This window comes from Pseudorasbora parva, chromosome 15 (genome assembly GCF_024679245.1).
Source record: "Pseudorasbora parva isolate DD20220531a chromosome 15, ASM2467924v1, whole genome shotgun sequence".
Classification (NCBI taxonomy): Eukaryota; Metazoa; Chordata; class Actinopteri; order Cypriniformes; family Gobionidae; genus Pseudorasbora; species Pseudorasbora parva.
Genome location: NC_090186.1, coordinates 44,540,885 through 44,558,444, shown reverse-complemented (window position 1 = coordinate 44,558,444; position 17,560 = coordinate 44,540,885). Strand labels below are relative to the sequence as shown.

General features: G+C 41.6%; 1 protein-coding gene across 2 annotated transcripts in view; it reads left to right on the top strand.

Moving 5' to 3' along the window:
- fig4a (FIG4 phosphoinositide 5-phosphatase a) overlaps positions 1-15,899 on the top strand; it is a 130,912-nt gene extending 115,013 nt beyond the window's left edge. For both annotated transcript variants that reach the window (XM_067418332.1, XM_067418331.1), the window contains exons 22-24: positions 7,329-7,423; positions 11,201-11,278; positions 15,347-15,899. In XM_067418332.1, coding sequence (XP_067274433.1) covers positions 7,329-7,423; positions 11,201-11,278; positions 15,347-15,524 — 351 coding nt within the window. In that variant the 3' untranslated portion in view covers positions 15,525-15,899. The remainder of the gene's footprint in view (positions 1-7,328; positions 7,424-11,200; positions 11,279-15,346) is intronic.
- Positions 15,900-17,560: the final 1,661 nt, after the last annotated feature.

Below are 17,560 nucleotides of genomic sequence, written 5' to 3'. Positions count from 1 at the left end.
CGCTCTCGGACTAAATATAAAATATCTTAAACTGTGTGTGAAGATGAACGGAGGTCTTACGGGTGTGGAGCGACATTAGAGACATAAATTTCATTTTTGTGTGAACTAACCCTTTAAGTATGAGTGATGAACAGTATTTTTCCATAAGCAGCGTGTAATATTAAATCTGTTTTCAGAGGCTTTGTGTGAAGCTGTCTGTCCGCAGACGCCCTCGCTGAACAATACGCTCTGATCCGCTCTTTATTAATGCTCCACTGTGATTCTGATGATGCCATAATCAGGTTTATATCTTGGAGAAGCGTATGGTAGCTGATGTTACTTTGGCCTGAGGACACATCGTCCTTTCAGCTTGTTTTCCCAGAATTCCTCCTGTTGCATCGTGGAGACACTTTACATAATGTGTGAGCCATGAATAATGTTAACGGACTGACACAATAATGCTCGTAATGCAATGCAGAGAGAGAAAAAACATACTATATTATAACAAATATTGGTAACACTTAGTATGGGGAACACATATTCACTATTAACTACGACTTTTGCCTCATAATCTCCTAATTTACTGCTTATTAATAGTTAGTAAGGTAGTTTTAGTAGCGTTTAAGTTTAGGTATGATGGGATGTAGAATAAGCTCATGCAGAATAAGGCATTAATATGTGCTTTATAAGCTTTATATGCTTTATAAAATAAAGTGTTACCAAAATATTAATAGATTGCAAAATGTCATGATTTATTTAAGTCATTTGTGATTATATTTGTTTTTCTTGTAAACGTTTTCTTTAGTGAGATGACAGATATCAGTGAATTTTAATTAAGTCTTTTTTTGTTTGCATGTTTAAGAACATTAAGAGTATTTATTGATGGGTGAATGCATTGTAAAAAAAAATCTTTACATTTATAAATTATTTGTTATTATATAGTTTTCTTGTTTTTATATATATATATATATATATATATATATATATATATATATATATATATATATATATATATATATATATATATATATATATATATATAATTATACATGCATTTTGATTCACTTTTAATTAACCTATTAAAATATATAAAAATAAGACAAATTTATAAATTATATCAAATGCATGTTTACACAGACTAAATTGTATATTATACATATATTAATTATTTCTTATTATTTATATATTTTTTAAATAATACAATTATTATTTATATATTTTTCTTATTTTATATATATATATATATATATATATATATATATATATATATATATATATATATATATATATATATATATATAGTTTTTTTATATATTTGAATGGGTTAATTAAATGTTAATAATCCAAAAGTGTGTCTAATTAAGTGAATTCAAAAAACGTTTACAGCTTAATAGATTAAACATTTGTATGATGTATAAATGTGACCGTGGAGCTCATAAGCAGTCCTAATCTCACGGGTATATCTGAGCCAGAGCCAACAATACATTATAAGCGTCAAAATTATACATTTACTTTTAAGCCAAAAATCATATTAGGATATTAAGATCCTGTTCCATGAAGATATTCTGTAAATGTTCATATCAGAAATGTATTATTAGTAGTAATATGCATTGCTAAGGACTTCATTTGGACAACTTTATAGGAGATTTTCTCAATATTTCGATTATTTAGCATCCCCAGATTACAGATTTTCCAATATTGTCCGATCCTGACAAACCACACATCAATAAGAAGATTATTTATTCAGCTTTCAGATGATTTTTTTTTAAATGACCCATATGACTGGTTTTGTATTCCAGGGTCACATATATACATTCTTATGTTGCATATATATATATACATTTCTCTCCTTAGTTTGTCATTGGAGGTTTTGTAATGCATTGAGCGGCACAAACTCTCTCTGACCGGCCAATGACTCAAGGTTTCTGACATGTTTCCATGACAACAAGGCCATTGGGGTTTATTTACCTTAAGAGTCACTGAAGGTGGATTGAGAGGAGGATTTTAACGGATGAATGAGGACACACGCAGGACTTCAATGAATAATAATAATAATAGATTTTATTTAGGGCTGCGCAATATATTAAAATTATCAAAATATTGCAAATGTATATATCACAATATGCATATCGCAATGGATCGCAATATCTGAATGATTTTAATACGCTGCTTCAACACTGTGAAAAGTGTCCGGTTTAGGTCGACGCGTAGCAGAGAACAGACTGAGCACATGACTGTGATTAGACTTGCTTGACGTTAAAAAGAGTTATTAAACGCAATAACTAGCAGAAAAACAACAACTTGCATTCTCGTGCTGTCTGACACACACGCACACACACACACACTCACACACACACACACACACACTCACACACACACTCACACATACACACTCACACTCTCTCACACACACACACACTCTCTCTTTCTCACACACACACACACACACACACACACACACACACACACACACACACTCTCACACATACACACACTCACACCCCCACTCACACACTCTCACCCACTCACACATACACACTCACACAGACACACACTCTCACACACACTCACACACTCTCACACACTCTCACACAGACACACTCACACACACACACATACCCACTCACAAACTCTCACACTCTCTCACACACACACACACACACACACACACACACACACACACACACACACACACACAGGTTTGTTTCACTATATTAGTGAGGACATTACATAGACTTCCATTGATTTTATATCAGGTTAATGATGTTTTCTATCCCCTAACCCAACCCCTATCCCTAAACCTACTCATCACACACACACACACATATATAATTTTATTTATAATGCACTTTTCATTCCGAAGCGTCTCAAAGAATACAGAATATGAACGCCAGATTTCATTCTTCTGGAGTCCCTGTTTGAGTTTTTAATACATTTGGGTCCAAAAATAACAAAAACTACGACTTTATTCAGCATTGGCTTCTCTTCCGCGTTTGTGTTCAATCCTCAAATAAAGATTCAAACGGTTATGAGTCAGTGAATTGATTCATGATTCGGATCGCGTGTCAAACTGCTGAAATCACGAGACATTGGCGATCTGAATCATGAATCGATTCGCTGACTCATAACCGTTTGAATCTTTATTTGAGGATTGAACACAAACGCGGAAGAGAAGCCAATGCTGAATAAAGTCGTAGTTTTTGTTATTTTTGGACCCAAATGTATTTTGGATGCTTCAAGAGACTCTAATTAACCCACTGATGTCTCATATGGACTACTGTGATGATGTTTTTATTCCCTTTCTGGACATGGACAGTATAGTGTGCATACACTTGCATACGCTCTCGGACTAAATATAAAATATCTTAAACTGTGTGTGAAGATGAACGGAGGTCTGATGGGTGTGGAGCGACATTAGGGAGAGGAGTTAATGACAGACATTTCATTTTCGGCTGAACTAACCCTTTAAGTGCTTCAGAATAACTGCAGTTATTGTGAAGCTCCTAATATAAAGTGTCATGTTGAGGACTCTCATGCACATAATTCAAACAGAAAACAAGATTATTTTTCTCACCCCATTGGCAGATTATTTATCTTATTTTAAGCAACAACTCTCTTCATTTGAGTTATTTTTCCCAAAACAAGACAATAATTTTACTTGACCAGTAAATGTTTCTTAATGTAAGAATTTCTAGATATTTTGACTAGAAACAAGACAAAAATACTAAGTAAGAAAAGCATGTTTTCTTATGTACTGAACATGTTTAGTTTCACAGAAGAGACTAACAAACTGAGTGTTTTACTTTTATGTTATAAAGATTTGGAGCATTAATGTGTGTGTGTGTGTGTGTGTGTGTGTTCCTTGTTTGGCAATACTTGTGAGGACACAAATGTCCTCACTTGTATAGTAAAACATGAAAACAACCCACTAGAGGACATTGGACTGGTCCTCACTAGTTAAAAAGGCTTATAAATCGGCCAAAACATGTTTTTATTTAAATCTGTTGATCTGCACATGTTTCTGTGATGGGTAGGTTTAGGGATAGGGGTTGGGTTAGGGGATAGAAAACATCATTAACCTGATATAAAATCAATGGAAGTCTATGTAATGTCCTCACTAATATAGTGAAACAAACCTGTGTGTGTGTTTACAGCCATTCTGGGTTCAATTAGACAGGTATAAACTGAGGGATGGAGATATTAATCAGCATGCGGATGCAGAGGTTGTGAAAGCGTCATGATTGTTTGTCAGTGTCACACTGACCTGTTGCCATGGCTGGATGAATGTGTGCCAGGGACTGTGTGTTTCCTCAGGAATCGATCACACACACACACACACACACACACACACACACACACACACACACACACACACACACACACACACACACACACACACACACACACACACACTGCCCCTAAACCTACCCATCACAGGAAACATTCTGCATTTTTACTTCCTCATAAAAACTCCTCCTGTGTGATTTATAAGCCTTTTGTAAAGTGGGGCCATGGGTAATGTCCTCATATTTCACCCTCTCCTGTAATACCTGTGTCATACCCATGGCATTATACACATTTGTAACCTGATGTTTTATAAACACACACACACACACACACACACACACACACACACATAGGCTCGTTAAAGTGTGTTCAGACTGATAACAGGCCATTATAAGTAATATATATATGATGAGATCTCAGCACCAGATATGGACATTTATAAAGCAGCCTCTCAAAGCGCCGTACGCTAAATCAACTATTACATGCTGGAGTTCATACATCAATAAAAACACAAACAATCAAATATTGAAGAGCAACAAACGCTGGTCTTGACATTGATTTATGATGAGTTTAGCATCAGACGACAGCACAAATGTGATTTTAGGATTCGTTACCAGTTTTACTAGAAAGTGGCGCTTTGCACAATTTGTGGCAGTGACAATTAGCTTTTTAAATAATCCTTTATTTATATTTGTATATATATATGTGAATATACTGGTGTCCCTTGTGGGACTTATCTATTGTCCTGGAGGGTTTGACCAGTGCTCCCTTTGAGCCGTTGGAGTCAGCTCCTGAGCGGGTTCTTACTCTTAAGGTGGCTCTTCTTTTGGCTCTAACTTCTTTGAAGCAAGTGGGGGACTTGCAAGCCCTCTCTGTTAGCGAAGCTTGCTTGGATTTTGCTGCCGGCCTGGTTAAGGTCTCTCTTAGACCCAGGCCGGGGTATGTGCCCAAAGTTTTGTCTACATCCTTCCGCTCGCAGGTCACCATCCTTCATTCTTTCCACCCTCCGCCTTTTGCGTCCCCGGATGACGAGAGGTTGCATTTGCTCCGCCCGGTTAGGGCATTGAAGATATATGTTGATAGTTCGGGTGGTTGGAGGAAGTCTAACCAGTTGCTAGTGTGTATCGTAGCCGGCCGCCGTGGGCTTGCCGCATCGAAGCAGAGAGTTTCGCACTGGGTGACAGAGGCCATCTCTTTAGCTTATGAGCTGAGCGGAGTTCCTTCACCTCTGGGCGTTAGAGCACACTCTACCAGGGGTGTGGCCTCTTCTCAGGCACTCTCCAAGGGGGCTCTCTTGGAGGACATTTATGTCGCGGCAGGATGGTCCTCACTCACTTTTGCCAAGTTCTATATTCTAGACCTTTACGGCTCTGGGGTCGCGTGTTCTGTCAGCTTAATCCAGCCGTTCAGGTCTTCCTGACGTTAGTGTCAGATGCGACAGCGCTCTAGCTTGGCGTGTGTGGTATACCGTTCCCGATATGCGTCATTACGCAGCGTCGAGTGAAACTATGAAAGCGAACGTCTCAGGTTACTCAAGTAACCTATGTTCTCTGAATAGGGAACGAGACGCTGCACACGCTGCCAAGCTCCCCACACTGCCAACAAGCCGTTTTGCTCGGCAGAGAAATCTGGGGAGATGAAGTATAGCTCAAAGGTGATGAGCTCGAGGGGCGACGCTGCGCCATCAGCCAATGAATTGGCGTGATTCTATAAGGGCTTCAGACAATCGGCACGCCCCGGGGCGTACCCCCATATGTGTCATTACGCAATGTAACCTGAGATGTTTTCAACCATCACGCTGATAACATTTCTTAAGTCGTTCCACCCTTGCATTCTAAATGTTCTGCAAGCGAAAAATACGTCATATAAGCCGACCAATCAGGTTGTGAGCAGCGTCTCCTTATGCCTTTGGTTCGGTAACTTTAGGTTCGCTGTTATAAATGCCAGTGTGAACGCTAAGCGGACCAGGACTATATGATTTAGTTTTTTGGTCCGGACCAAACGAACCGAACTAACCCAACTACAAGTGTGTGCGCACCCTAGGAATTCAATTTGGTCAGTGATAAAAGATTGCTGTACTTGTTTTAAGTTTTTGTGTGTTTGATATGTTATGTTTATGCTGTATTTTTGTGTTAATTTGATGTTTTTACTGTATTACACCTGCTTCTTATGCTGCCTCTTGGCCAGGTAGTCATTGTAAATGAGAACCTGTTCTCCACTGACTTACCTGGTTAAATAAAGCAAAAATAAAACAAAACATTTCTAGGCCTTTTGGTCAAAAGTCATAAACTAAAAAGTGAAATTCCGAGCTCATAAAGAAACACATTTCCAATGTTTTTGTTCTCTCGCTGTAACTCCACCTCCATTTGTCATAGTTTTCACTCGAGCTTCATTTCTCAAGCGTGAGATCTGGCGCCCACGGGTCACATGGACGGGTTTCACACACACACACACACACACACACACACACACGTTTGTCTCGTGTATACGCCGCGAGAAACGAGACCCTGCGACTTATTAAATATTTAAACGTGAAAAACCTCATTATCTGCAACACTGTAATTACACTGGAGCGCGTGAGCATTAGTCATCCACAGGCTAATCAATATACATATGAGGAAATCAGCGCCACATGCCCTGCGGAGCAAACACACTCGTCACACACACACTCATCTCACACACACACTCGTCTCACACACACACTCGTCAAAACTTCAGCCGGTTACGTAACATGTTTGGACTGAGCAGTTTCTTTGGAGGGGAAACTTTATTTTTACGGCAGCTTTTGAAACAATGTTGATTTACTAGCTATTATTTGTCAGTTCCGTCTTTTTGTTTTATTGCTGTTACTATTGCGGCTGTTTAATTGTTGTTTTTGTGTTTTGTGTTTACTCTGTTGTAAATGTTGCACTCCTAGAAAAAAAACAATGTTGATTTGCATAATCGTGTGTGTGTGTGTGTGTGTGTGTGTGTGTGTGTGTGTGTGTGTGTGTATGTGTGTGTGTGTGTGTGTGTGTGTGTGTGTGTGTGTGTGTGTGTGTGTGTGTGTGTGTGTGTGAAAGGATCAGCCCCAGCAGGCACTGCCGGCCGTGAGAGAGACGTATGGCCTGAATCTGCTGGCCAATCCGCCGGATGAAGACCTCCTCATATACCACAGGTCAGAAAACAGCCACTTCATTCACTCGCTGAGTCATTGACTGATTCATTCATTCATTAATTGACTGACTGGTTGATTGATTGATTCATTGACTGACTGGCTGACTCATTCATTGATTTATTGATTGACTGACTGACTGATTCATTGATTGATTGATTCATTGACTGACTGACTGACTGATTCATTGATTGATTGATTGACTGATTCATTGATTGATTGACTGACTCATTCATTGATTTATTGATTGACTGACTGACTGACTGACTGATTCATTGATTGATTGATTGACTGATTCATTGATTGATTGACTGACTCATTGATTCATTGATTGATTGACTAAGTGACTCATTGATTCATTGATTGATTGACTGACTGACTCATTGATTCATTGATTGATTGACTGACTGACTGATTGACTGACTGACTGATTGATTGACTGATTGACTGACTGACTGACTGACTGACTGATTTAATTCATTCATTTATAATGTGCATTAATGTACAGAAGATATTCTTAGTTTGCCAAAAATTCAATTATTAAAGGTGCAATTATAATATGCAGCTTTCGTTCACTGGAGGGCGCCTATTCAAAATAAATCGTAGTTTGATGACGCCAAGTGTGAGCGCAGCATCTTGGGAGATGTGGTCTTCACCTCACAGCCGGTGGAAAATAGGACTCGGGCAGAAATCACGTTCATGCCTGCGGTTATTAACGTTACTGTAGTCTAAAGCAGAGCAGGACCGAGTGTTGTAGAGCTGAGCACAGCTGCTGGAGCGATTGGTTAAACAAATACCCGCCTCGCGAATACCGGGACTTTTATTATGACGGGACGGGAGACAGTCGCCGGGCGCCTGCACTGATCCGCTCTTCCAGTTATGATTATGAGGTAAAGCAGCTCTGTTTATCATATTAAGCCCCGTTTCCACCAAAATTACCCGGAACAATTTGTACCAGGAACTTTTTTACAGGAACTTTTCTCCCCCCAAGACCTGCAGCTGTCTGCGTTTCCACCGCGATAAAGTTCCGAGAAGATTAGGAGTCCGGTGATGTAGGACTGCACTCGACTGCTCCTCCAAGCCAGTGACGGACAAGGGCTGTCACTTTTCGATATGCATGCGAAGATGACGTGAAATATCCGTAATCGAACTATAAATAAACTATCCGGTTTTTAAAGTGCCATGTAGCGCAATTGTTTTTACTGTCGGTGCGTTTACATGGAGCACTGTAATCAGTTTAAAAGTCCAATCTGAAAGAAAATGCTCCATATAAACACCTCAATCGTAATAAAAATGCCCAAACTGAATGAAATTGTAATCGTTTTGAGATGGGTGGAAAAATCTTTTCATGAATCGATCAAACGAAACATTTCACCATGTAAATGACCTGACCGGATTACTTTTGAGTGTGCGTCCTTATGTGATGTACACAGCGCGCGCCTTCACCACTGAAGAGCACACGTCGCGCTCATGCACCAAGCATGACAAGAGAGGAAAATACATTTTTCTGAGGGAGAAACTTTTTATTTCATAAGAAGTTATGAAGATAATGTTGGCATAATGACACTGTCCCTACGCCTATGTAAGCAAACAATCATTAACTACTTCAACTGCGCCTGACATTAGAATTTATTTTTTCTGAGATGATTATTACACTTTACAACAAATGAATAGCTTTTATAAAACCGTATAAGTCCTGGTGGCCGTTGAGAGTTGCTATGGCATCCGTAAACGCACTCCAGCTGCTGGAGATGACGGCGTTGTAGATAATTGAATATATTCGAATGCATTGCTTGATATTTTAATCCGTTCGAATTAGATTTTTTTCAAAAATGACAGCCCTAGCGGACAGTAATCATTTTTGTGTGTAGCCTACCGATTGAAAGATTTAGTGGACTGTTTACATGAGACGTTATCTAAACCGATCTGGTGTTTACATGTAATGACTTTCAATCGCAATCATTTTGTCATATTAGCAGTTTGTCTGCCGCATCAGAAATGTCTCCGCTGTTTTCTCCAGCAGCTGGAGTGTGTTAACTGAAGCCATAGCGACTCTTAACGGCCACCAGGACTAATACAGTATTATATTATAAGCTATTTAATTGTTTAAATAATCATCTGAGAAAAAAAAAAATTTCTGTCAGGCGCAGTTAAAAACTGCCCGGGGCAATATACGCTGTGTCATTACTCCAACATTATCTTCATAACTTACGAAATAAAAAGTTAACCCCTCAGAAAAATTAACTTTCCTCTCTTGTCAACATGAGCGCTGCGTGTAAGACTGATTATTACTGAACGTAGACCGAACCTCGCAAAAGACTTTTAAAAATGCCGAGTTGAAATAAAATGCTGCCTGAGCTCAACCAATCAGCATGTTCAGCGCCCAAGTCCCGCCTCGAAAGTTCCTGAACTTTGAAAAAGTACTACCTCGCGAGCAGGGCCGTTTGGAGGGGGAAATATTTACCCGGAACTTCATTTAGACCCTGGTTCCTGCGGTCTAAACACACGAAGTACCACCCAAAGTTCCTGGTTCCTGGGTAAAGTTCCTGTGGTGGAAACGGGGCTTTAGATACATTTAAGTGTGTTTAAAACGATGTTATGACGTTACTCTGTGCGTTCACTTGTTCACACTGCTAAGAGTAAAGCGCTCCTGCCAAATAAAAGCCGAAACCGAGGGTAGCGCAGATATGACCCGATTGACAGGCGACTCCCTCAAACGCTGTGCTGAAACGTCCCGGTCCTCAGTTAAAATAGCAATTTACTCACAATTTACAAATAGTTGGAAACATCTGGGATATTGTAGGTACTCGACTGAACAAAATATATAACACTGGCCTAGTGGTCTTTGGATATTTTACTGCAAAAATACTACATAGTGCACCTTTAAAATACATAATATAATAATAATAATAATAATAATAATAATAATAATAATAATAATAATAATAATAATGATAACAATAATAATAATAATAAATAATAATAAATAAATGCATAATTGATTCAACAAATAAAAACCCATTTCATGGATGGCACTTTTTTTGTTTTAAATATTAATAAATTATTAAATCGTTAAATTCGACATCCTTTTTGATTATTATAATTTAGCTAAACATAAAAAAAACTGAATCTGGGAAAAAAATCTAATGGATTTCATAACCACATATTTTTAATAAATTATTTAATTGTTAAAGCTTTTTAGACATGCTTTTTGATTATTATCATTTATTCAAACCATTAAAATGGAAACCAGATAAAATAACACAGAAAACACAGAATTTGGGGAAAATCTAATGGATTTCATAACAAATAATATATATATATAATATTTTTTTAATTTATAAATACATTTGTTTAGACATAATTTTTTTTATCAATAAAATGTAATTAAACCATTAAAACTGAATTAATCTGGAACAATGATTGATAACATTTTAATAGATTATTAGAGTTGTTAAAGTTTTCTAGATTAATTTGTTTAGATATCCTTTTATAGATGTAAAAGTAGATTAAATCAAGAATCATTCAAATCTGGGAAACTGTTTAATTTGGGGGGAAATCAAATGGACTTTAAATGGCATTTTTTGGTTAAAATATTAATTAATTATAAAAAATATTTTTTATTCATTAATTTGATTCAACATCCTTTTTAAATTCAGGATCTGATACTGTGTATGTGTGTGTGTGTGTGTGTGTGTGTGTGTGTGTGTGTGTGTGTGTGTGTGTGTGTGTGTGTGTGTGTGTGTGTGTGTGTGTGTGTGTGTGTATGTGTGTGTGTAGATTTGCTCATCTGGGTCAGAACCAGCACAAGGTGGAGAGACGCGACGACATGAGGATATCAGAGACCGTCTTCAGCCTGTGAGTGTGTGACAATAAACACAATAACACACACTTCCTTATCTCTGCAGTTTAATGTTTAATTAGGTTTATTTAGGGCGGCAGTGGCTCAGTGGTTCATGTAGGTTGGCTACAAACCAGAAGGTTGGTGGTTCGATCCCCGGTTCCACTTGACCAAGTGTCGAAGTGTCCATGAGCAAGACACCTAACCCCAGCTGCTCCCGACGAGCTGGATGGCGCCTTACATGGCTGACATCGCCGTCTGTGTGTGAATGGGTGAATGTGAGGCAAAAATGTAAAGCGCTTTGGATAAAAGCGCTATATAAATGCAGTCCATTTACCATTTCCATTTAATGTCAGGGATTGTGTGTGTGTGTGTGTGTGTGTGTGTGTGTGTGTGTGTGTGTGTGTGTGTGTGTGTGTGTGTGTGTGTGTGTGTGTGTGTGTGTGTGATGAGTACGTTTAGGGGCTGTGTGTGTGTGTGTAATGGGCAGGTTTAGGGGCAGGGGCTGAGTGTGCGTGTGCGTGTGTGTAGGTGTGTGTGTGTGTGTGTGATGAGTAGGTTTAGGGGCTGGGGCTGTGTGTGTGTGTGTGTGTGTGTGTGTGTGTGTGTGTGTGTGTGTGTGAGTGAGTGATGAGTAGGTTTAGGGGCAGGGGCTGTGTATGTGCGTGTGTATGTGCGTGTGCGTGTGTGTGTGTGTGTGTGTATGTGTGTGATGAGTAGGTTTAGGGGCAGGGGCTGTGTGTGTGTGTGTGTGTGTGTACGTGTGTGATGAGTAGGTTTAGGGGCTGTGTGTGTGTGTGTGTGTGTGTGTGTGTGTGTGTGTGTGTGTGTGTGTGTGTGTGTGTGTGTGTGTGTGTGTGTGTGTGTGTGTGTGTGTGTGAGAGTGATGAGGAGGTTTAGGGGCTGTGTGTGTGTGTGTGTGTCTGTGTGTGTGTGTGTGTGTGTGTGTGTGTGTGTAATGGGCAGGTTTAGGGACTGTGTGTGTGTGTGTCTGTGTGTGTGTGTGTAATGGGCAGGTTTAGGGTGTGTGTGTGTGTGTGTGTGTAATGGGCAGGTTTAGGGGCTGTGTGTGTGTGTGTGTGCGCGTAATGGGCAGGTTTAGGGGCTGTGTGTGTGTGTGTGTGTGTGTGTGTGTGTGTGTGTGTGTGTGTGTGTGTGTGTGTGTGTTTGTGTGAACACATGTCATGATCATGCATTTGTGTGTTTCCTGTCATTGCATCATTTTTCACGCTTCATTGATGCCGGTGTCGGTAACGTGCCTTTGTTTTGTTCTTGTTTTGACATCTTGTGCCGACACCTCATTGGTCCGCACTTGTGGGCGGAGTCTGCCTTCGATCTGGAGTTTAATTGGCACGCATCCCGTCTGATAGGTGTCGACTTACACACGTTTATAAAGGTCACGACAGGCATGTGAGATGCAGGTGTGTGTGTGTGTGTGTGTGTGTGTGTGTGTGTGTGTGTGTGTGTGTGTGTGTGTGTGTGTGTGTGTGTGTGTGTGTGTGTGTGTGTGTGTGTGTGTGTGTGTGTGTGTGTGTGTGTGTGTGTGTGAGCATCTGATCCACTGTGTCTAAATATATTGTTAAGGTCAAAAACATTACACCGACATTATTAGAAGAAGCAGTGTACTCAATGACTCCAGTATTGATGAATATCGGCTAACACTTTCTCTTTATATATAAACACTTTACACTTAAATTGACATTTTTTCACTCGCAGACGCAACATTAAGAGTGTTTATAATGCATCACGGATGTACTTTACACTGGCTGGTGTGACCAAACGATTAAGTAAAATGAATGTTTGTTCGGGGCGCATCAGACACACACACACACACATCCTGATGATGTAATGCTTCCTGTCTTGGTGTGTGTGAGACTAACTTCCCCAGGAAGTGTCACGTCTTCTCTCGTTATTATCAGACGGACGTCAGCTGCAGGTCTGAAACTAACAGACAAACTGATAGAAAACTGGCTTTGTCTTTTAAAGATTGATCCTTCCTTTAGATAAAGACTATATTCTGATCATATTAAATAATATACACTGATCAGGCATAACATTATGACCACTGACAGGTGAATAACACTGATGATCTCTTCATCACAGCTCCTGTTAGTGGGTGGGATATATTAGGCAGCAAGTGAACATTTTGTCCTCAGAGTTGATGTGTGTGAAGCAGGAGAAATGGGCAAGCGTAAGGATTTGAGCGAGTTTGGCCAGATTGTGACGGCTAGACGACTGGGTCAGAGCATCTCCAAAACTGCAGCTCTTGTGGGCTGTTCCCGGTCTGCAGTGGTCAGTATCTATCAAAAGTGCTCCAAGGAAGGACCAGTGGAGAACCGGCCACAGGGTCATGGGCGGCCAAGGCTCATTGATGACCGTGGGGAGCGAAGGCTGGCCCGTGGGGTCCGATCAAACAGACGAGCTACTGGAGCTCAAACTGCTCCAGAAGTTAATGCTGGTTCTGATAGAAAGCTGTCAGAATGGCACGTGAGTCCTGTAACTGTAGATAAGTTCATGTGTAGTATGTTCTGGATCTGTGCATTATGTCTTAAGGGTCCTGCACAGGGTTGCCAGGTCTTCACAACAAAACCCGTCCAATTGCTAGCACAAAACTAGCCTAGTCGTGTGTCTGGGGGTTCCCGGTAAAAATTGCGTTCCGGTGAGTAAAATCAGCGTTTTTTGGCGGGATCTCCCTAGAATTTGCATTATTTATTATATAAATGTCAAATAATTTGGGGTCGCTTCAACCCACGGCAACAGTGTTCAAGTAAACTGCAGACTTGGCAACTCCTGCATACTGTACGATTTTTTTTTTTCAAAATCCTTTGCAAATGTTGCTTGTCAGACTGTACGAACATGATCCCCGATGTAAGCCATGTCACACTGTATGATCTCAGTTGTCATTAAAGGGGTCATATAATGCCATTTTTGTACAAGTTAATATGATTATTTATTGTCTAAATTAAAACTTTGTAATATACTTTAATTAAAAATTCTATTTAGTATTCTAAGAAATCACTCATTTAAACTGGTGAAAAACAGCTCTGTTTTCAGCAAGCCGTTTCTGTGCATGTGCCTTTTATGCTAATGAGCTTTGCTCACCCCGCCCCTCTAATATGTGGGGGCTTTGAGTGTGAAGCGTTGCTTAGACAACAGGAGAAAGTTAGACACGCGATTCTCTCAGGACACATCTGTGCAAGTTCAACCGTATCAATTCGATATATCAGAGATATCAACATCAAAATGGCTGCTGTGTTCATTATTACAGCCACTAAAACTGTTCCCACAAAGTTGGGAGCATGAAACTGTCCAAAATATCTTGGTGAAGCATTAAGAGTTCCTTTCACTGAAACTAAGGGGCCAACCCCTGAAAAACAACCCACATCATAATCCCCCCCTCCTCCAAACTTTACACTTGGCACAATGCAGTCAGGCGAGTCCCGTTCTCCTGTCGACAGCCAAACCCAGACTCGTCCATGGGATTGTCAGACTGAAGCGTGATTGGTCGCTCAGAGAACACGTCTCACTGCTCTAGAGTCCAGTGGCGGCTGCTTTACTCCACTGCATCCCACGCTTTGCATTGCTCTTGGTGATGTAAGGCTTGGATGAGCTGCTCGGCCATGGAAACCCATTCCATGAAGCTCTCTCCGCTGTTCTTGAGCTCATCTGAAGGCCACAGAAGTCTGGAGGTCTGGAGCTGTTGACTCTGCAGAAAGTTGGAGACTTCTGCGCACTGTGACCCTCAGCATGCGCTGACCCCGCTCTGGGATTGAACACTTCGTGGCTGAGTTGCTGTTGTTCCCAATGGCTTCCTCTTTGTTCTAATCCCACTAACAGTTGAGCGTGGAATATTTAGTAGTGAGGAAATGTCAGGAATGGCCTTATTGCACAGGTGTCAGCCTATCACGGCCCCACGCTTGAGTTCACTGAGCTCCTGAGAGCGACCCATTCTTTCACTAATGTGTGTAGAAGCGTCTGCAGGCCGAGAGCTGGAGTTATACACCTGTGGCCATGAAGAGATCGAACACCTGAACTCAATACTTTTGGCAATGTGATGTAGTTTTGAATCTGTGTTTGTTTTGCAGAGTCCCGGTGTCGGTGTTCCCGTCGGACAGTGTGTATGAGGTTTCGGCTCCAGAAGTGGACATCCAGAGCCGATCTTTATTCCAGAGTCACGTTCAGACGGGTCGAGGCTGGGTCAGAACTCTGAGTCAGGAGGACGTGCTCATGTACCGCGAGTACATCCGAAACAGATACATGTGAACCCAACCACGTCCAGAAGAAAGCTTATTTTCACATACTTTTTAATTTTATTTGTCATTCTTGAGTTTTACATCAAGCTGAAGAATACAGATAAATCCAGTCTGGGCTTATTCTTTCATTGTAACGAGCAGCGGTTCTCTGTTGAAATGAGTAAATATCTGACATTCCTGTCCATTTGAATGCAGTGCACGTTTACTCTGTGATGATACTCGAGGAGTTAATCATTTAAAACTGTTTGAGCAGACGGGACATTCGTCTGATATGAACCTGTAGGTCATGAAGAAAAAAACAGCCAATCGATCATCTAGTTGTGTTGTGCCTGATGAAGATGTGCAGGATTGCTTATGTACATAATAAAGGGTCATTGAGAATCTGTTTCAGTTGAGTGTTCTTATGAGAGTGATCAGACGCAGCCACATCTACAGGACAGAAGATCACTGACAATCTTTTTACACACACACACACACACACACACACACACACACACACACACACACACACACACACACACACACACACACACACACACACACACACACACACACACACACACACACACACACACACACACACACACACACACACACACACACACACACACACACACACACACACCTTAAAAGGTTAGTTCAGCGATTAGCATATGGCTTTGTATCAGTAGAAGTATACCCTGGAGTATATTCAAATGATCGTGCCTTCCAGTTGTGGACGGCAGTCGTGGGCGGGCTCTATGCTAATAGGGCGGAGTTCATCAGCAGTCGTGGGCGGGCTCTATGCTAATAGGCCGGAGTTTGTCAGCAGCCGTGGGCGGGCTCTATGCTAATAGGGCAGAGTTTGTCAGCAGTCGTGGGCGGGCTCTATGCTAATAGGGCAGAGTTTGTCAGCAGTCGTGGGCGGGCTCTATGCTAATAGGACAGAGTTTGTCAGCAGTCGGGGGCGGGCTCTATGCTAATAGGGCGGAGTTCGTCAGCAGTCGTGGGCGGGCTCTATGCTAATAGGCCGGAGTTCGTCAGCAGTCGTGGGCGGGCTCTATGCTAATAGGGCGGAGTTTGTCAGCAGTCGTGGGCGGGCTCTATGCTAATAGGGCGGAGTTCGTCAGCAGCCGTGGGCTGGCTCTAGGCTAATAGGGCGGAGTTCGTCAGCAGCCGTGGGCTGGCTCTATGCTAATAGGGCGGAGTTCATCAGCAGTCGTGGGCGGGCTCTATGCTAATAGGGCGGAGTTCATCAGCAGTCGTGGGCGGGCTCTATGCTAATAGGGCAGAGTTCGTCAGCAGTTGTGGGCGGGCTCTATGCTAATAGGGCGGAGTTCATCAGCAGTTGTGGGTGGGCTCTATGCTAATAGGACGGAGTTCATCAGCAGTTGTGGGTGGGCTCTATGCTAATAGGGCGGAGTTCATCAGCAGTTGTGGGCAGGCTCTATGCTAATAGGGCGGAGTTCATCAGCAGTTGTGGGCAGGCTCTATGCTAATAGGGCGGAGTTCATCAGCAGTTGTGGGCAGGCTCTAGGCTAATAGGGCGGAGTTTGTCAGCAGCCGTGGGCAGGCTCTATGCTAATAGGGCGGAGTTCATCAGCAGTTGTGGGCAGGCTCTATGCTAATAGGGCGGAGTTCATCAGCAGTTGTGGGCAGGCTCTATGCTAATAGGGTGGAGTTCATCAGCAGCCGTGGGCAGGCTCTATGCTAATAGGACAGAGTTCGTCAGCAGCCGTGGGCGGGCTCTATGCTAATAGGGCGGAGTTCATCAGCAGTTGTGGGCAGGCTCAATGCTAATAGGGTGGAGTTCATCAGCAGCCGTGGGCGGGCTCTATGCTAATAGGGCGGAGTTCATCAGCAGTTGTGGGCAGGCTCTATGCTAATAGGGCGGAGTTCATCAGCAGCCGTGGGCGGGCTCTATGCTAATAGGGCGGAGTTCATCAGCAGTTGTGGGCAGGCTCTATGCTAATAGGGTGGAGTTCATCAGCAGCCGTGGGCAGGCTCTATGCTAATAGGGCAGAGTTTATCAGCAGTTGTGGGCAGGCTCTATGCTAATAGGGCGGA